The sequence below is a fragment of the Pomacea canaliculata genome, linkage group LG11 (genome assembly GCF_003073045.1).
Source record: "Pomacea canaliculata isolate SZHN2017 linkage group LG11, ASM307304v1, whole genome shotgun sequence".
Classification (NCBI taxonomy): domain Eukaryota; kingdom Metazoa; phylum Mollusca; class Gastropoda; order Architaenioglossa; family Ampullariidae; genus Pomacea; species Pomacea canaliculata.
In genome coordinates this window covers 2,016,850-2,037,626 of record NC_037600.1, presented here as the reverse complement: position 1 = coordinate 2,037,626, position 20,777 = coordinate 2,016,850, and the positions used below count along the sequence as shown (strand labels likewise).

Sequence of the window (20,777 nt, the reverse complement as noted above, 5' to 3'; positions counted from 1 at the left end):
TTTATTAATCAACACTCGACTGCAAACTTATAAATGTAGTATCAACACAAGCGACATGATACTGTACAATTCAGTCTAAGAATGAGAAAAATAATCCACACAGCTAGTTAGGCACAGAACAGTCCCTCGGTAAAACAACCGTCCGACATTGGTAACGAGAAGAAAACAAAACAATGAACGTGTAAACAAACACTTTACACACGCCAACCAGCGAGCTGCAAGCAAAGCAACTTCCGGCTTCTTAAGTAGAAGATGACTGGCGAGAGGCTTTCATGACACTTTTTTTTTTTGGAACCTTCCGTCAACAAGGTAATTAATCTGCGACTGTCGACCTTTTGTTGAGGTCACGTGGGGTGGTGGTGGTGGTGGGGGGTCCCGGCAGTGCGCATGCTCGGCGAAGGTGGCGGGGAGTAGAGTCGGGGTAGCTGGGTGTGTGGGGAGTAGAGGCGGTGGGTAGTTCGGTGTGTGTGGGGGTAGCTTGGATGTGTGGGGGAGTAGAGGCGGTGGTAGTTCAGTGTGTGGGGGACTAAGTGTCGCTGCAGCGTCCGCTGGTGGTGCGGCAGGCGTGTCGACACGCGGTGGCTGTGTGCACGGAGCGCCAGCAGACGTCACAGTCTCACCCCTGACTGTAAACATCTGACGCCCGAGGCGTCTGCACTCAGCGACCGGCCTGCCCTTCGTTCGGATGTACAGCCATGACCGGGGCTGGGGAGCCTGCACTCTAGTTTGCGGGGACCGTTTGGACTATGAATATGTAATCAACAAATCATCTTTCGTCCTCGTCACACACATCACAGCCGTCAACAAGCAAATGACCCACCAGGTAAGCAACACCTTGGTTTTAGCTAACAGGATTGTGATCATGTAATTATAGGAAGCCACAGTGTTGAGGTTTTTAACAAACACCTGCAGGAGGAGGGTTATGCAGTAGTATTGTTGATACCCGTTAATCCAACATCTGAAACACGTGTTGAGAAAGTTACTTACTCTTACAAACCGTCCCTGAAGTAAAAAGTGTTGTTTGTAAGAGATAAGTCGCAAATGTAGTACAAAATATCAACATTTTGACCAGGAGTGGGTGACTGAGTGACAGAGAATGAGGATTTTTTTGTGAGCTTCCCTCACGTGGTTAGCAACTTCTGTGTATAAATCTAGTTTATATCATGTAGAAGCCCGACAACGAAGCAGGTGTTAAAATGTCCGCAGTAAACAAAATTCTTTGCTCTAAGCAAGATTGAAGACTACTCCAGAACAGATCTCAGGTGTTGTCAAGTGAGTGTGAGAGAGGGAAAGAATGTGTGAGTCAGTGAGAGAGAGAGATTTTTTTCTTCCCACCTTGCTACATACTTCATCAATATTATCACATCTTACATTTTAACTGCCTGCTCCCTTATATACATACACACATCCCGTACACACCTTGTGTGTTTTCATAGCACACTCAGATAAAGTAACTACACCCTGACACTTAGATATTTTATCTGACCCAATAATTATATATACTTGTGGTGGATAAGAAGCTCAATCTTACTGGGAGGTGTTAGGGTGTGTATCATGAAACTTGAGATGAGTTTTATCCTCGAATGAAGTGAATAAGAAAGAACTGAGAGAGGGTAGAGAAGGAGTGAGCTAGTGAGAAAAGAAGGATTGTGCCTTTATATGTTAGTCTTCTATAGAACAGAAAGTATGCCAACCACGCGTAAGGAGTGTAAACAAGAGTGTAAACCTGTTTACAACACTATTACTGCGACGCAAATGTCAAGCGACCGAGGGACAAGTCATCCTCTCTCCATTTCCTTTTAATCACGAACTGTCGAGATGACAGAGACGGGACCACAGACACCATCGTCTCTTGTGGGACACGGTCCGGAAGCAGGACAAAGGTCAAAGTTGTGATTAATAAACAAAACTGTGTCCTGCGCCCCTCGCCAACATCCGGGCGAGGACGTGGCATATGACTGAGCACTTCCATCAACCCCAACACACTCTCTCTTCCTCATCTTCATCCCTCTTTTCCAACTGCATCAATGAACAATAATATGCTCGTACATCCTTTTCGTGATGTGCTCAACAACAATATGCTCGACTCAAAGAAACATAGGGAGAAGGAGTTTATTTAGGAAATGTTGTTAAAGAACAAGTGAGATGGTCATTTTGGTGTAGTCTGACTTTCACAGTCCACTTGTTCTCATTTTAAGAGTTGTCGGTTATCTCAGGGGTAGCTTTTGTGATGAAAATCAGGGTGAATCATGATGTTTGTGGAGAGCTGGTTAGTGTGGACGCTTTTAGATTCTGATGCAGTGGCTCTGATTGTTAATAAATGTTGTAGAACAACAACTAATTAAGTTACACACGCATGTATGTCACACATTCACCTGTCTGTTGATACAATTCTGTCTTCATTTTCATACGAATCGTTAGCTAATATGTTATGCCACCTACCTCACCTCCGTGATACAGACTTGGACAGTCCAGGACCGATGTCAGAAAATTATTGTCTTTATTGAGTAAGCTGTATGTTGTTAAAGAATCGAATCGGTGAGTCAGTGAGTATACATACAAGCTCATAGGAAAAATACACAAAAATAAAAATAAGCCCAGAAAATCCCCACCGGGTCAGTTTACTTTCAAACAAATCAGAAAAACATCCCGGAAAACTGACACCCCCCACTTTGTCTAAAAATCTAAACAATCAGCAAACAAACAAACAAGAAAAAAAAACCAAAAAAAAAAAACAACAACAACCAAACAAAACAAACCCCGAACAAAAAAAAAACAAAACAAAACAAACAACAACAACAACAACAACAACAACAACAACAAAACAAAACAAAACAAAACCTTCCGTCTTTATGACCCAACACAATGTAACCTAAATGATGGTAATATAAAATTCCCATAGTCACATAACAAATATTCGCTGACCTGTGTTTAGTTAAGAACTATAAGGAATAAAATACTTTAATCATGGGTTCCAGAATTTTAGAAGTGCGTGCTATGTTCATTAGAAATCTGTCTAAATATACCTTAACTGAAAAGGTCATTTCATCCAATCAGAATCATCGGCACTAATGTCAAAGGTCGGATTAAATCCGACTCCCACCACTTTGACTTACTCGCCACCCGGGGTAGGATGCGCAAACAGACTTTGTCACCAAACTATCGCAATAATTAGTGTCAGCGTTAACAGGAATGTAAATAATTTCTTCTAGCTAACTTTTTCAAAACCTACATCTGAAAATCGTGTTGCATTTATAAAACTGACCTCAGGTCAGTCGAGATTGTAAATACAAATATCTGCCTCAGTCTTGACCCCTGTTAGGATGCCAATTAAAATTGCAGACTTTCTGAACCAGGATCGCCCAAGTCCCCAATCTTCCCACACACATTTGCTAAATTTATTCAAATATTTGAACATGTCCGGCTGAACTGGAACCAAGCGATTGGATGTAACAAAGTGAGTTACCGAAAATTCAGGTTGAGGTTGGCAAGGACAGGCCATTGTTTCTGGACTAAGACTACGAGATGTCAGCTTCAGTAGAATCTCATCATTTGTTGCTGATCATCATCTGGACTTCATTTTGTAAATTTTGTAAAACTTAAAAATAGTTATTATTGTAGTAAACTCTTCTGTTGCATTGACAAATTGAATCAAGTATTTACATCACATCCCTTTAAATTTATTTCAGGAGTGTGAGTTTGCGATGAATCCCTCGGGGTATTCAAAACAAAAGACATTTTTTCTAATGTTCTTTAGAATCGATGCTGCTGCATGTGTGAGGTACAGTTGCCACAGCAGCAAAGATGCCAGATTGACACAAATACCCTGGTAAAAGACATGGTCCCCTATAGTTGCTATGGAACCCGTATGTTTTCGGCATTCTGCGCCAACGGAGTCGGTCGATTTGGGACGTTAGGACACCGTGGGGTGCGGTCACCATAGAAACGTGACCTTTAAACTACTTTATTCATTCAATACCTCTGTGCCCCTAGCTTGATATAATTATATATATATCGTCAACGCTAACGTACACTTTAGATACTTTTATATTTCTTACGCGTATGTACAATGTGGATACTTTAAAAAAAAACTCTTTGTCCCCTGTAAGTTCAGTTCACAGTACAGAGAAAAGTCCAGGTGCTAAACCTCAGTAAAGTTACATCCATGTTTCTCTGTCCGCAGCAGGTTGCCAAGGATTACCTGCCTTGGCTTCGCGACCGTCATTAGCGCCAACAAGTTATCCGCCCCTGAGCAGTCGATAACTCCGACCACAAACACTTGACACCCGCTTGATTGTTACCTTAGTAGCAGCGGTCCTACCCGACAATCACTAGCTGCCTGAACAACATTCACGTCCGGCATGAACAGCAAGGCGCCATGGTGGCCTTCGTGCTGATCGATTAAAGCACATGATGATAACAACAATAATAATGATAATAATAATAATGGAAAAAGTAGTTTAAAACAGCCAATAATAATGGAAGAAATAAGGAAGAAGGAGGAGAAGCCTTTCGAATCCGAATTTATAATAATAAGGAACCTGTAAAGCCATTGTCACACAACGTTAAGAAGCAAAGTTAAAGTCTTAAAAATCGCAAGGGAATGAGGTGGTGTGGAATCATGGCCTCTCTTTCTGAAGTCATTGACCCTGATTGTTAAGTCCAACACCTTTGTGCTAGAGGGCTGGATAAAAGTTGGGGGAAGGTAGTCTTACAGCCCGGGCCTGAGTGAGGATCGAACCAGCGACCTCCAGCTCTGAAGTCGAGTTTGTTAATAATCCACATTGTTTATCTACCGGTTACTTTATCGAATTTTCAGTATAGCGGCTAATTCCGTTCCTGTCGTCACCAGGTAAACAATAAACAAGAAACACAAATAAAGTTCCTAGCAACTGAAGTGATACACTGAGCTCGTACTTTTATGTTTTATTACTGAGTCCCGGACCTTCACCGTGTAACAATACCTGTCCTCACCTGGCCCTGCATCGATCTTTGTTCTGTGGCTGTTACTGTGTGGGTAAGAAATACATTTACTGTCTGATCTTGACATTTGTCTGCTTACCTGCACCTCGCGCGTGTCCCTCTCTTTGTGAGAGAGAGAGAATGTGTCCTTGTTGTGTTTGTGTTTATGTAGATAGGTGTGTGTGTGTGAATGTCTGTGCTTGTGTGCACGTTTGCGTGGTTGTAGGTTGTGTGTGTGTGTGAGAGAGAGAGACAGCTCTCAAACAAATGTGTCTGTGCTTGTATGTTTATGTGTGCGTGTGAGTTCGAGCCTGCGAGTGAGAGATAGATGGAGGAGGAGGAGGAAGACAGAGTGAGAGGAGGGCTGGGTATCAGAAGATGATTGGTCAGAAGACAAATGCGAGCTTCGACGGAACAGGATACATAACCAACGAGCTCCTGACACAACAGGATACATGCCCAGGGATGTGCACCGCGTCCTCCCGGAGACGAGGTCCAGGGTGGTTGACAGGAAGCCCCACTACCTGCCCCTGTGTACACTGTACACACCTCCGTCTGCTGCCTCGTAAACATGTTTAAGGATATGTCATCCTGTTGTAGACGAGAGTGGCACACCTGGTTTATTTGCAGGTTTTTTATATTTTGGACTTGGCTGGTTTGTTCATTTTCTTGCCGGCTAAGTGTACCCTGCGCGTAGACATGTTGGTCACGGGTTTGTGACTCCGGACGATTAATTTATATTTATACAATATTAATTAATTTTACGCATTATTAACATATTTACACATCTTGATCGTATTATTAAAACATACACAATACTAACCTATTTATATAACATTAATATACTATTAACACATTTACATAAAAGTCACGTGTTTATTTATTATTTACTTTAGATGGCTTTACCTCTGTCTCGCAGAGACAGCCTCCGGAGTACAGTCAGATGAACTTACAAATGAACAGACCGAGATGCACATACACACAGTTGGATATCCTTGAATGTCTATGGCAAATGTTTGCTGGCAGATATTTTTGTGTTTGGCAGATATTGTAAGGACACGTGACATGGGACTGCCCTTGAGATCAGGGTGACGAAGTATTACGACACCACACTCGAGAATGCTCGACAGGTAAAATTCTCTTAATGACACCGTCCCGACCACCTGTGGACAGGTATGCAGGTGAAGCAGCGGTCAGTCCTCGACATGTCCTCGACATCAGAGCCGGAGAGCGCGAGACAGGAACTAGAGGTAGGAGGTTCGAGTCTTTGAAGACTATTTTTATTTAAATTCTACCACCTCCCTTCTCCTGAGCTTATGTAGACATTGAACTTACTCCTAGCTATGTGAGCAATCTTACACCACAAACGTGAGCATCAAGAGAAGTGATACCAAGAAATGTAGCAAGACAACAACGAACAGGTTTAATTTTTTTTAATTGAAAAAAAAATTAATATGAGATCATTGAAATTTGAGCTGACTGGATTAATTAAAGAGTTTGCTTAATTTTTATGGAACTTTGGTTTGAACTTAATGCCGGTGTCTGTTGTCTTTAAAATGCGTACAAGCTGGCCCAAGGCTCACTAACAGTCGTCTGAATTTCAATGCGAATTCTGAAGGAGAAAAATGGTGATAGGGGTGGGTTACAGAGAGACCCGAGGTCCAATGTCCAACCAACCATTTCATCTATTTGTAACAAGCAGAACCTACAGAACTACATCGTTCAGACGGGGGACAAGATGCAAGGATTCTTGGAATGGGCGGCGGAGCACGCCAGCCGTCTGTACCCGGATGTCGGACTAAAAAGCTACGTGGTGCCACCTATCTTCGTCCACCAACATAGCTCGCGGTACGATCACACCACCGGGGCCGACATGATGCAACATTTTCAGAAGAGTTCTCCCAAGGGAGAGAAAGCACATTACTACGTCACACGGGCCATGGATGTAAGTACCCGTTGATTTCATTCGTCTTCAATTAATTTTAGAATACACCTTGGGTTATTTAAACCGGACATATGTGAAATATTTGTGATTATGGTTGGCGAATATGTATGTTTGGCATGTGACCATGTTTGGTATAATTTTACACAACACTTTAAACAATTCGAATGTTGTGGTTAAGAATACCCATCAGCACTTTCTCTGTTCACGTACCCGCTTATCTTGATCTTTCAAGAATTGTACATTAATAAGGGTTGAAGCTGTTTTTCAAGTGTGTGACTGTAACTAGCAGACCCTCAGGCTTCTACACTTCCGTCTTTGGAAGAAGAGTTACACTTTAGTCCTTCAATGTTTTGGAACAGCTGCTTAGCAACAAGCTCAGCCAGCCGCTCTTTATCATCAGCGGCCTCGAGTACGACAACATGCTGAAGTGGGTGCGTGCGCACCCGGAACTGACGCCACACGTCCCGGATGATGTGGAGAAGCGCGGAGACATCGATATCATGGCCATTCACCCCCATCATGGACTTGTCTTCATTCAAGTAAGACGCTTAACTTTGCTATTTACAGGCATCCCCCAAAAAATATCACCGGAAGTAAATAAATAAAGCGAAAAAGTTGTTTTGTTTTAATGATATCGGGGTACATACATGAAAAGATATCACTTGTCAGCCCTAGTACTTTAATAAACCAATAATACCCATAATAACATGTTCTTTGTCCAGGTAAAGGCAGTCGGCGACAATCCCGCCTCGCACACAGACGACAACATCAAAATGAGAATCCTCCAAGGAGGGCGACAACTCCGCAAGGACGAGAACGTCTTCCGGTGGGTTTTACAGGACTGGCCCGAGGCCCGCGACTGCCGTGTCACCCGCGTGGTGGCGCTTCCCAACCTGTCACGTGAGGAGGTCACGTGGCCGCTCTCGGACCTGGAGCCCGATTCGGAGGAAAGCCACGACGTACGCGGCATTACATTACATGACATTCCCATTACCTCATTACCGACACGTCATCATGCTTCATTCCTATTACACTCACGCTTCATTCATGTAAATGTGATTCATTACATCCCCATTACATCATCATTACTCATCATTACATTACATTTCTGTCATTTCGCAATTATTCATTACATCTCCTTTCTGACAACAGAGCTCATCCGTTTATTGCACCTCATTATTATAATTGGTGTGTAATCTCTCACTTTAGTATACTGTCAATTATAATAATAGTAATAATAACGTATGTACTCGACAGTTGCTTCCCTTGGAACAAGTCTCACCACCTAAATACTCGTATCTGGCATAACAACAAAGTCACGTGATGTGACAAATGAGGTTAATCTTGCTTCTGACAAAGATTTGCGCGGTGTGTGTGTGTGCAGGCAGACGGGGTTCTGCTCATGTGCAAGGATGATCTCCCTTACCAAGGGCCTGACGTTACCGCCGCGGAAACGGATGTGACGCAGCTGCTGCGCTGGTGGGAGACAAACGTGTCGCACGTGAACAGCCCCCTCCCACAAAAGTTTATGAAGGACATCGTCAGCAGGTAAATTCTCCACCTGCCCACAAAGACTTTCACAACAGGAACGAGACGACACGAGAAACGCTTCTCAGTCAGACTGGAGGCGGAACTTGGAGTTTTGGCCCTCCACTTAAGTGGTTGTCTCCCCTGCTTTTTTTTTTTTTTTAAATTGTACTGAGTACAGGGCTGAGTTGCACAACACGTGTAACTGTAAACACAGTTCAGTCTTATGTTCAAACAGATTTTAACACAATGTTTGTGAGCGGATTAAAAGCATTTTCATAAAACAATTCTAAATTTAATTTCCACAAAACCGTTTTTAAGGTTTAGACAGGCCAGACGAGAGGGGGGGACAGGGGGGTCTGGTGTACCCGGGCCCGCGGCTGTCAATGGGGCCCGGCCTTGGTCAGTGGATTTTTTTTCTTCTTCTCCTTTTCTTTTTCTTTTAAAGAAAGGTCTAAGGACAGAACACCCAAGCATTACACATGCAGAAGTTGAGTTTGAGTGTAGATATTGAGATTCGAATTGTAAACATACATTATATACTGGGAAAATAATTTACGATTACAAGTACAAGGGGCCCGGAGAGGTCGTCTGTCCCGGGGCCCGGGCTGGCTCTCGGCGGCCCTGGGTTTAGACATGTGTTGTGCAACTGAGTTCAGAGCTTCATCCTGTCAAGGAAGACAATCCCTCCTCGCTAGACCCTGACGAGTTTGAGTAAGGTGGAGTTACCTGAGCACACCTGTTTGCAGGTACGTGGGGTTGCTGTCCGCCGTGGTGGTGTACACAGGTAACAACATCCGGCGGGAGGTTCGCAGCAAGTCGGAGGCGGCTGATGTCTGCGGAATGATGTTCCGCCGCGTCCTCCTCAACGAGCAGCAGGTGAGTTGTCTGCCCTTTATCCACGAGTTACCGCCCTCTGTCTCTGAGCCACTAACTTCCTTTGTAATAATGTTCCATTCTCCAACCTTCACCAACGACACTTCCAACAAACATCACTTGTTTGATTACGATTACTGTTATTTATACTGTATTTTATGACAGTGTGTGTGTGTGTGTGCGCGCGTGCGTGAGTTTTCTGATAACACCTCCCTGCTTGGATTTGCTACAATTTAAAAATTAGTTTGACTTTTCAACATCACTAACTTCACAGGCCTTCTCCTTTAGTTACCTGTGTCAAACTCCTTAATCGTTGTTCGGAAGGCGAGTATCGAACCACGTACCTTAGCTTTGTAGCTATGTACTGTTGCTGTCGTCTGCTAGTCTTGTAAATTGTAACGATATTTGTTGCAGAAGAAAATCCTGACCCAGCCATGCCAGCGCAGGTATCTGAGCGGACCCCCGGGGTCTGGTAAAACGGTCCTCCTGACACTGCGCGCGCGACAGTTCGTCCGCCAGGGGGGTCATGTCGTCGTCATCAACATGTACCGCGGGGCCAAAGGTCGATCCATAGGTCACTTCCTGGCCGAGTCCGTGGCCAACTTCAGTGTTCCTGTCCCAGCTGACACAAAGAAATTCAAGGTTTGTGATTTCATAAATAAGTTTGTATGTACGGTTGTGACGTCATGAACAATGCTGTATGTTTGTGACGTCATGAACAAGTTTGTATGTATTTGTGTTGGGCAATCCAATAAACGGTGTCACGTGATAGCAAACAGATCATGACAGTTTCTTAACTTGCTTTTGGCTAATAAAGTAGTTTTGGCACGATGTAAAAAATTATTTCAGAGTTTGTTTTTTCAGGGAAAGGGAAAATTCAAGAAGAAGAAAGTCGATGAGAAAAGTGACGACAGCAAAGCCACAGCTATTGCCCAGGAAATAACCTTTGACCTATCAACCAGAGTTCACGCAGTAGATGTTGACATCAGCGAACATAAGTTCGACAAAGAGATCTTTCTCGGCGAGATTCTCCGCTACGTTCCGAACGACGTTGACTCCGAGGACGTGATGTTCATCATCGACGAGATTTACGTCAAAGACTACTGGTGCTACGTGCTGGAGGCTCTGGACACAAGGTTCCCCCGGAGTGTCATCTGGTGTGCTGGCTTGTACAGCAGGAACCCGCCAGGCTTCCTGCAAGAAGACCTATTCGTCGTCCTCCGATGCCCGCCCAGCGTTCAACAGGTTCTTCACGCCGTGGACTGGGATTCGAACCGCAAGACGAACTACAAGCTCGAGCCCAGCGATGATGGATTGTTCGCCGCGGGTCTGACACCTTTATCCGTGCGTCACGGGGACCACCCACAGGTAACACTGACCGAATGCAGCCTGTGTGCAGAGCAGCTGACCTTTGTGCTGGATGACCTCTTGCCCCGGAAGGTGCGCTGCTGCCGCGGACTGTCGTGGGCTGACGTCATCATGCTTGTCAGTATTCCGCGTGAACTGTATGAACCGGATTCGCGAGGGTTCCTGGATACCACGCGGCAGGACTTCGACAACTACATGGCGTACCTGGACACGTGTCCACTGGTCACAGGTCTCGCGAGAGAAAAGTCCCGGTGAGGGTTGTTCGCGAACTGCAGTGCTACTCCCTCTACCAGCCCGATGGGGTGTCCCTTCCTGCAGCCTGGGTGTACACCTACCAGGGCCTGGAGACCAAAGTCGTTATCTACCTTCCCGGGGATACCCCATGGAAGCTCGATACCCTGCCCCAGGAGATTCCTGCCCCTGGATTATGCTCAGAGCCTCGTCCCTCTCCAAAGACTTTTCAACCGGTCACGAAAGAATTCCTTCAGAAAAAGGATCACGTGATAAATTGTGATGATTCAGCTCTGTGTCCAGTTCATGACTCATGCGATGCTGAATCTTTTGGCCCTGAAGCCTTATCGAAATTAAACTTTAGAGCGGTCAACTGTGCCAAGCATATTGCCGATAAAGGTGACACTCAGCAGAATAATTGTTTTCTGAAGATGTCAGACGTGGCACAATGTGCTTGGGTCACGAACTCTGTCACGTGTAGCCCAGGAAACAAGGAATTTAAAAGCGACTGCTGCGATTGGAAGTGTAACAAGGCAAGTATAGAAGCAGTAGCAGGACTTTTGGAAATGTCTGGTAGAGGATCGAATCCAGGTTTGTCTGAAATGAAAATGTCTGACTTTTGGTGGAAAGTATCCGATGTTCAGCGACTGAGCAACTGGGACAAATCCAACCTGTTCGTGGCGGCATCGAGGTGCTTGTCCCAGCTGATAATGCTTATTCCTTAACATCCTGTCCCCGTGGTACTTACCTCGTAACTCTGACCGCTCTTACCTCAGCAGGTTAACCCCTGATCAAAGGTCACATGACAACTTTAGTCGGTAGCTGGAACCAGTGAGTTCAGGAAGGGAAGATGACTGGACGGTGGTTCGTCGGCTTACCTGTGATATATCAAAAGAAAAAAAAATAAACTTTGAGATTTTGATGGAAAGATTTAATCACAGAAATTGCATTTCAGCATTAAGAGAGACGATATCATCGTTTGTCGCGAGACGACAAACAGGGTAAAGGCGGAGACCTGCCACGCGCAGAATATGATTTGTTGGGGGACTCGTTTGTCAAGCGGAAATGACATTCGATCACTTGATTGTTGTGATCAGACCACGTAAAGTTCCACAACTGTGCAAACAACACGTGTGTGCAAATACCATCGGCTTTAGTCACGTGTAAACGACGATTAAACAGTTTACATTGTGTGTAAGCGATCATGGAAAATGTAATCAGTAGTGAACTTTAAGTGGTTCACCGTGCCTAGGGGATTTCTGCTTGATAGATTGGTTGTCTAGTAGCAGAGCTGAAGTTCCCCCTCGGAAGCCGTAACAAACGGACTTAAAAATGTATTCAGTTTAGTTTGAAAAAGCGAAAACTTTCACAGAAGACTTATTAGAACATTTTTAAATAAATTTAAATCAGGAAAAATAAAAGTTCTGCATGCCGGTTGAGAAAAACAAGGATAAAAGGAGTGCAATGGCCACACATCTCCGGGTGTGTCGGGGGCAGGAGCCCATGTTTATTTGTTCAGAATGGGATTTCCAAGACTGATAATCTGCTTTTTTTCCGCACGCCACCTGTACAATCGATACGTCACACCTGCACGTCACTTTCTTCCACCTCGATCCTCGTCTGAGCCTCGATACCCGTGGGTGTATTTGCTTTCCGTGGGTGAGGCCTGCACGTCATTTAGCACTTCTGCATCTCGAGTATCATCTGGCCGTGTTTTTGTTTCCTTATTTGTCTCGTTTTACCTTGGCTTTATCGCCGATACCCGCTATTTTTACTCACCTGTGTTTTCCCAAGGTCTTGTGTTCACCTGAGCCGGTTTCATGTTTTGTTGGATTTTTGGTTTCCATGGATGAGAACAGGCATCACGCTGGGAGAACAATGTCTGAGCTATTTACAGTCGGGTGGCTGGGTTCTTCTTGTTTTGGTCTCTACAGATGATAATTATTTGTAAGCAGCCCGCAAATAGGAGGAGGATGCTGACATGCTGTCTGACAAGAAATTATTTCAATTTCCGCTTCATCCTAATTGTCGGAAAGCTTCATGGTGAAGACAGATTAACGGTATTGCAGGTAAATATTCTCGCATCAAACCCACACTTACTCTTGCAACCTCTTCTCTTGAGTTCAGCTTTTGAGTAGTTCATCAACTGATTCACTAATTCCTCCAAAGCCATCAATAAAGCTGCAATGAATCGTTTGTGATGAACTTGTCCAGCAGAGGAATGTTTTGTGGGTTACTAGTTTGTATCGCCATGGAGACGATGTTGCATTGTTTTGTTAGGCCGTTGGAAAACCGCCAAAGAAACAAAATGTTGAATGTCGTTTCAGTTGTCTGAGGTAATAAAAACAACAAACGAAAAAGCTTTGCCAAGTCCATTTAGTGTATCAAAAACAACAACAAGAAGAAGCTTAAATAAAAAACAAAAACAAAAAACAAAAACAAAAAAACAAAAAAACAAAAAACAAAACAAAAAACAAGAGCTTTTGTTAGGCCGGCGTTTCGTGTTCCTTTTATTTGTCGTTTCCTTCTTTTTTCAAACGACCAGAGATTTCTTTGAAGGAAAAAAGCGTCTGACGTGTTCTCTACGTGTTCTCTACGTGATGACTGTTTAGTAGCTTGAATGAATAAATATATACGACACAAAGTACAGAGAAAGGTGAAAAGGCTTCAGCATTCTATTTGATTTCTAGATAATGTCGGTTGATTACATTCCTGTCTGCCCTTTGTACGCTCCTGAAGATGATATTTATCCTGTGCGTGTATCCTGCTGACAGGTACACACAGTAGTGCTCAACCCTGGAGTATGTTTACACTGCTCACCTACATCATTAACTCATTGATGAAGAAAGAACCTTGTATTATGTATGTGGTGTTCACATGTACATATTGTTCAAGTTGATGGTGACCTGAATACAATTTTAACTCGGACCTAAGTTTTTGTGTTTTTATTTACATGTGCACGTGCGGATGTAGAGTTGTTACAAAAGTCTTGAGTAAACACGTCGTGGTGTGAGTGTTGTGTTTGTGTGTGTGTGTGAGTGAGAGAGAGACAGAAAGGGAGACAGAGTGTATGTATGCATTAACTAATTTTCATGTTATACCAAGATTTCTTCAGAGAATCCGAGAACTCTCAAAATTATTTCACTGGCATCCCCGTCGTAAACTGATTTGAGAAAGGCCGGTGTAAAGCACGTGAGAACCACACCTGTGTGAAAGGTTGCCACCTGCCCGGACGGACTAAGTACAGGTAAGCGCACCACGCAGCGTCGTTTCCGATGCCGCTACAGGTTCATCTGCTCTGGTCAATACGATGGGCGTGGTCACAGTTCTTCTTCCTGTCACACGCCACTCGTCAACTCCGATCCATCGCCTACCTGCACAGGTAACTGCTACATGATACAAGAACGGTAACAACCAGGTGTTACAGGTGATAAGAACAAAGTGCAGGCTTAACAACCCCGGCGTCTGAAGAGCTGTTGCCGAGGAGTTTAGGTTTTGTTTCTGTTGGAAGAATTATAAACAGAGTCAAGAACTGGGAGGTGCATCCAAACCCTGAGGGGAGGGTTCATTGTGATGATAGCTCCGTTGTCTGGCATACCCGCCGTGTAAGAACCTCCACCTGTTGAACGAACGACCTGGGTGGTGCTGTACACATCCTCCCAAGATGCTTTCATTCGGAGTGGAAGCTTCGCTCATCACATCCCCTCACCTGAGGGACACCTGACCAGCCTTGACCCTACAGTGGCCTCAGGTGATGGCGGCGGCGGTGGGTAGAACCCTGTGGACGTTGTGTTCGCCTTATCGCTCGACTTCAAATCTGCGGTCGAAGTTGTCGTCGGGGTGAAAAAAAAAAAAAAAAGGAAAGCAAACAAACTGACGCAACCATGTGATAAAACTATAAATCATGGAAGCGAGCATCGAATGATCTAGACCGTTCAACGTTGCGTTTCGCCGATTCCCGCCGATAAGGAAGATTGTAGTGTATCGTAATGCCATCGATCTGCAGCCGGAACTTGATACAGATGCTCGGCAGCTTGGGTCCTGCTGCAGACAGAGAGACAAAGTTCAGGCTCCGCAATCCCAGACTTGTCTGCAGCTCACACACCCGCCACTCAGCTGTAATAACAATACCTACGGACGTTGAAGGAAGGGATTACACAGTTTTTAGTCGGATGTATCGATGCACCCTGACACGTCCTGCCGACAGAAAAGCTTTTCCGCATTGGCAGACGGCTGAAGCACAACATGTATGACGATTGGCATAATGAAAACATGGGTTAGCACACAAACGATGTGTGGTTAAGGCTTCCTGATGAGTTAAATCTCACGAGTCGTCTTCGCTCAGGACTGATGTTAATTATCTCCAGACCTCGGGCCGGATACAGCAAAGGTAGGTCTGCATTCTTTGTGTTGGAAGAGCATTATTGAAGTGTGTGTGTGTGTGAGAGAGAGAGATAGAGAGACAGAGAGAGAGACAGAGAGAGTTCTGCTATTAACCTAACTGTGTTACAAGTGTATTTATTGTTATTGCCTTTCTCTATTTGTTATCAGACTGCTGACTGTCCATACCACTCGTAGATAAATAAAGTTATATTGTTGTTGATGTCTTTTGTTGGTAGAGGTTTATTCATTCATGCCCGTTTGTAAGTGGGTGCTTCAAGCATACATATTTGCGTTTGTAAGTGCGTCCTTGTTAAGATGTCTGCCAGTGTGTATCTTTCTCCCACTCTTTTCCCTTCACACTATCTGTGAATGTGCGAGGTCTCCAGTACTACATTTTAATGGAGGAAAAAAAATTGCCGTTGCCCTGACAGAAGGAAGGACTTACAAGTACTTTAACCATGCCCCTGCGGGTGAGTCGGGTGAAGCGCAAGCAGCAGGGTGCACATTATGAGTGGAAGGCCGGGTATGTCTGCAGTCAGCGGGAGATTAAAACAAAAAAACTGCTTTCACACGGAATTGCAAGTGAGTGCAAGTCTTGAACACGACCAGAGTGAGAATGGCTTCTGACTGGGAACGAGGTTCTCTGCTCAGAAAGCGATGACTAAGTGTCTGAGAGCAGACGTGCCCGCCGGGTGGTGAACGCAGCTCACCCTTGTTGCAGGGGTCGCACACTTCATGGCAGAGGCGTGTCCGGCGCGCTTGCCGCAGGTCAGCGGGTCACTTCCAGTGGAGTGGCTGCTGGTGTCTCTTCTGTACATGCTGCTGGCCACGGAGATCATCAACATCCTCCGAGACCGGTATATGATCCAGGGTCACAGGTCAGACCTAAAGGACCCGACACCTGCAAGCCGACCTCTCGTTACTTCGTAAGTAGTCTTTCTCTCTCTTGTTCTCCTGAAGAATTCGGAGTTGTATCGCTACTCTGAGTTTAAAACTAAAAGGAAGACTATAGCTATATAGCTATGTACTAGCCTGGACTCACTTTACTCACATGTAGCCTTTATTCCTTTCTCTCCGTCGTTCCACGTTCACATCGCCTTCTCTAACGATCACATTTATTTTTTCGTCAAAGTCGACAGCAGATGGACCTTAAATAAACCAGCAGTGTGATGTTTACATTTTAAGGCAATGTGCTCTTTTCTCTCTGTGTGGTCCAACCAGTCATTAGATTGATAGGTAAGAACTACCAGGGAAGGTAGGTATGAAGCAAGGGTACGTGTTTCCCTTGAAAAACACGAGGAACTCGAGGAGAAATGTTTTGTTCCCGAAGTTATACAGCGGTGTCCTAACCCCTACCCCAGATGTTGTTTTAACCCATGTGCCATAATTATAAAGTGATGGAAAAGATGTCCTGGGGTAAGGAAACATTAAAAAAGTAGTGACCCCGGGGTCTGGACGAAGGTTTATCACAGGAAACAGGAAGCTTGTCCTTGAGTTCCTCGTTTTGCCCTGGGGATACGGCAGACATACAGGCGCACGAACGCACAGCCTTTTAGAACAGGCCTCTCACACACACAGACACATAGACAGACACAGAGAGACACACAAACACAAACACACACACACACAGACACACAGACAGACACAGAGAGACACACAAACACAAACACACACACACACACACACACACACACACACACACACACACACACACACACACACACACACACACACACACACACACACACACACACACACACACACACACAGACACACAGACAGACACAGAGAGACACACAAACACAAACACACACACACACACACACACACACACACACACACAGACACACAGACAGACACAGAGAGACACACAAACACAGACACACACACACACACAGACGTTGTCTCAGAAAGCGTTGATCCTCCCTGTGAGCAATAGTTCCCTCGTGAGAGAGGTATATGGGAGCCAAGATGTGAACCTACAACATCTGATTTTACTGTAGCCACTGCAACACCACTTTTATTAAACAATTGTTTTCCATCTTTTCCTCTGGGGCCGGAGTCATAAACCGAGGTTAAGTTGTCCCCCTTAGCAACATGGACAACTGAAGGACGATCTTCTTGTCTCGAAGTTACGGAGTCCGGACCCCGCAGATGATGTTGCACACCAGCAGCTGTAGTTACGATGCCATCGGGGTTAGAAAAAACCTCCTAAAGTGTCCAGGGTGTGGACATGGCATTGGCACTGCCAAAATAAAGCGCTTTTCCCAAGCGTTCTTTAATAAACAACTTACTCTCATGTCATGACTGCGGCCACTGGCATCTTCACTTTCCTCTATAATTTTTCCGTATTTAATTGTAATCCCTTCCGCTCTTGTCATGTTTGAATGTAATGTGTCGGCTCAATTCGTGTATAATACTAATAGACAAATGCGGACAAGGAAACAGAATTCGAGACTTTTTATTGTGTCGAACAAAGGACATTGCAAGGAAGGAGCCGAGTGAGTTAGAGAGACGGAGACACACGAGCACAAAACTTGTCTTTGTTTGTGTTGTGTCAAGTCTAAAAACTGCTGCATTCTGTCTCTTTTGTCTTTTTACGACACCTCTGAACTCGACTTTAAGGTTGTTTAGGAGCAATAAACCTCTGAAGTTCAACTCGGAAACGGTTTGCACTCAGTACGAGCAATGTGTTTCGAATTTCCATCCGTGGCCTATCGCTCACTCATCTGCATTCAATTGCAATTTAAATTCCAAATTCTGTTTCTTGTTTTTCCTGCTTCCTACAACTCGCCGTGCACATCCTGGTGTGGCTACTGGTCACGTGACGGAGTAACATTGGCTTCATACATGGCGACTTCCCGCAACTGATGAGCAAATACACTTCAGTTTCCGTGTCTGAGCAGATTCTTTGCTCTCCCCATGTCTAGAAATTACTTTATACCACGAAACAGATACTTGGTTACTTTCTGACTTCCCTCAGTTCGATAACCTTTCACCTTTACCTCCCTCCTCAACCTCCAGATACATTGATGACATAATGGATGAATGAAAGCCTCCTTGTGTTGCACTTTCTCCTCTAAACTGATTCCTCTCCTTGCAGAACAAGGAAACCGTGCGGCATGTCTCACAAGAAGAAAGCTGCTGGCTCATTGGACCATTTGTGGCGACGCATGCGGCAAGCGACCAATCAGATGAGGCTTATTAACCTGCGCCACCAAGTCATCACCAAAGTGATGATGGAGTCTCGTATCGAGGCCCGGATGCAGGAGAGAGAGAAGCAGCAAAGGAAAAAGCAGAAGCTTCTGGCGGAGTTAAAGTGACACAGTGTGGACATGACACAGTGTGGACATGACACAATGTGGACATGACACAATGTGGACATGACACAATGTGGACATGACACAATGTAGACAAACTATTGGCTACGCGGACTCATCCCAATGTTAGTTAACAGATGTTCTGTGTGACACTCATTGACTGGATGCTGTAGTAGCCGATGCATTTAAGCTTGATGCTGTGATGATAACAGACGGGTGGATGTGCATGATTTTCATGGAAGAGGTGAGAAGATGTTTGGAGAGGTTAAAGGTCAATTTAAGCGCTATACAAAAAAACGGGTAACAATGTATTTCACGATGTTCCGAGAGATCAAGATTCTCAAGAAGTTAATTAATTTCATCTCGAATTATAATCCAAAGAAGTTAATTCAAGACATTTCTCAGAAATATTCCGATTCAAGTTCCAGAAAGGCCAGGCTTACCCTATCCCCTGTGTCTTGCCTCTTTTATTGTTAGGATCCTGCAACATTCTTAAACATCTGTTCTGTCTACAACAGTGGTTTTTTTTTCAAACGACAGGAAAAAGATCGCTAGAGTCTGCTAATATTGTCGGTACCTTTAAGGTTGTTGTCCCTTTCTAAATCCTGTGTGGGATTCTGGTATAACTTTGTTTTGAAACAGCCAGTCATACAATTCAGTGTTGAATGACTGACGAATAACATTTGCCAATCACAGCAGAGAGATTCCTCTGTAATTAATGTGGGACTCATGGTACAATGACAACTTCTTTCCACAAGTGGGGACATTTCCCATTCACAAACACATTGTTAAAGTATTTGTTCAAAATCCCAGAACACGTTCTACTCCTACCTTCAACATTTCTGCCAAAATGTTGTGTATACCACATGCCTTACCACATCTCAGGCCCCTGATTACTGAGTGTACCTCGTTTTCACAAATAATGTCATTTACTGCTTCAGTTCAGGCAGGTGGTCATTGCCACCTGGGTTTAGTCTGGAACAGGACAGGGTGTGAAATAATTGAATGATTTCTTTGATACTGCCACAAACTATATTCAAACAGCTCTGATATTTTGTGCATCATCCTGGGCAGATAAAACTTTGCCTCCTGACAATCATCGTCAATCCTTTCTGTGATTGTGTGCAAACAATAATTTTCTTCATGTCCGTTGCAGGTGACTAGAGGCTGTTCACACCCTCATGGCAATATTCGTGTTCTGTTTGACAAACTCGTGTTAGGTTCACTTGGTCTTGCCCTGTAGTCAACACAGATGCGCCCTTTCTCCTGTCCCTCTATTGTTTGTAAACAATTTTCACCTGCACGTACATCGGCTTAGTGTTGGTGAGACTGGCAGGTTGTCAGACTCTGTTTTCTTCGTTCAGTGTACAAACCTTCATCACAAAGTTCATTCGATGTGCAAACAAACCCTAGCAGACTGGATCCTGCCTCCGAGTTGAAAGTCCTACCACCATCTACATCGAAACAAGACTACAACCGTTAAAAAATGTAGCATTCATAGTGTTAACTATTGGATCTTCTGACATCATGAGAGAGAGAGAGACAGAGAGATGAAGTGTGTATTTATCTTCACGTGTGTCTCTGTGTCTCTGTGTGTCTGTGTGTCTCTGTGTGTCTGTGTATATCTGTCTATTTGTACGTGTATGTGCAGCCTCTAGTAATCGGTTTTGTGTCTCGGCTTGACTGAAAAAAAGAACGAATAATAGCAGAAATCGTGCCGTGAAAGATAAAAGAAAGGTTTCAACTAGTCACATCATTGTGTGTATATGCGGGCATCCCTGCAAAAATGTGCAGAATGTGAAAATAACTGAAAATAAAAGAGATACATATAACATACTTCTTTGCGCCCACGCGTGTGTTGGTGTTGCTGGTGGTAGTGTGTTTGTGTGTGTGCGTGCGTGCGCATGTTTTTGTGGATGCATATGCTAGCAACTAACATGAGCTTTTGTCCTTAAAGTACCAGTGGGATACACACACAATCTCTTAGTCTCGTTCTACCATCCCTCTCTCTCTCTCAATCAATCTACCTTTACCTCTCTCTCTTCCTTCCCTCTATCTCTCTTTTAGATACAATTAATTACTTACTCTCTGGAACACTCTCACACGCATAATTAGTCACTGTTTCTTTCTCCCTCCTATCCTCTCTCCCTCACATACACAGACGA

At 44.3% G+C, this 20,777-nt stretch overlaps 2 protein-coding genes across 6 annotated transcripts; both read left to right on the top strand.

The window, feature by feature from the left end:
• The first annotated feature begins 44 nt into the window (after positions 1-44).
• On the top strand, positions 45-11,075 carry LOC112574745. 3 transcript variants are annotated; one of them, XM_025255982.1, is made up of 9 exons: positions 45-823; positions 6,008-6,212; positions 6,665-6,907; positions 7,308-7,446; positions 7,630-7,866; positions 8,292-8,455; positions 9,184-9,313; positions 9,725-9,952; positions 10,175-11,075. In XM_025255982.1, the coding sequence occupies exons 4-9, from the start codon at positions 7,327-7,329 to the stop codon at positions 10,931-10,933; spliced, it is 1,638 nt and encodes a 545-aa protein (XP_025111767.1). In that variant the 5' UTR covers positions 45-823; positions 6,008-6,212; positions 6,665-6,907; positions 7,308-7,326; the 3' UTR covers positions 10,934-11,075. The 3 variants fall into 3 exon arrangements, with proteins under 3 accessions (XP_025111767.1, XP_025111766.1, XP_025111765.1); XM_025255981.1 differs by having other exon boundaries at positions 7,267-7,446; XM_025255980.1 differs by having other exon boundaries at positions 6,662-6,907; positions 7,267-7,446.
• Positions 11,076-11,630: 555 nt separating this feature from the next.
• On the top strand, positions 11,631-20,758 carry LOC112574747. Of its 3 annotated transcripts, none has more exons than XR_003101485.1 (3): positions 11,631-15,299; positions 15,724-16,218; positions 18,396-20,758. XR_003101485.1 is itself a non-coding variant. In XM_025255984.1 (3 exons), the coding sequence occupies exons 1-3, from the start codon at positions 15,751-15,753 to the stop codon at positions 18,613-18,615; spliced, it is 549 nt and encodes a 182-aa protein (XP_025111769.1). In that variant the 5' UTR covers positions 15,314-15,750; the 3' UTR covers positions 18,616-20,758. The 3 variants fall into 3 exon arrangements, 1 of the variants encoding a protein (XP_025111769.1); XR_003101486.1 differs by having other exon boundaries at positions 16,014-16,218; positions 18,396-20,756; XM_025255984.1 differs by lacking the exon at positions 11,631-15,299 and having other exon boundaries at positions 15,314-15,874; positions 16,014-16,218.
• Positions 20,759-20,777: the final 19 nt, after the last annotated feature.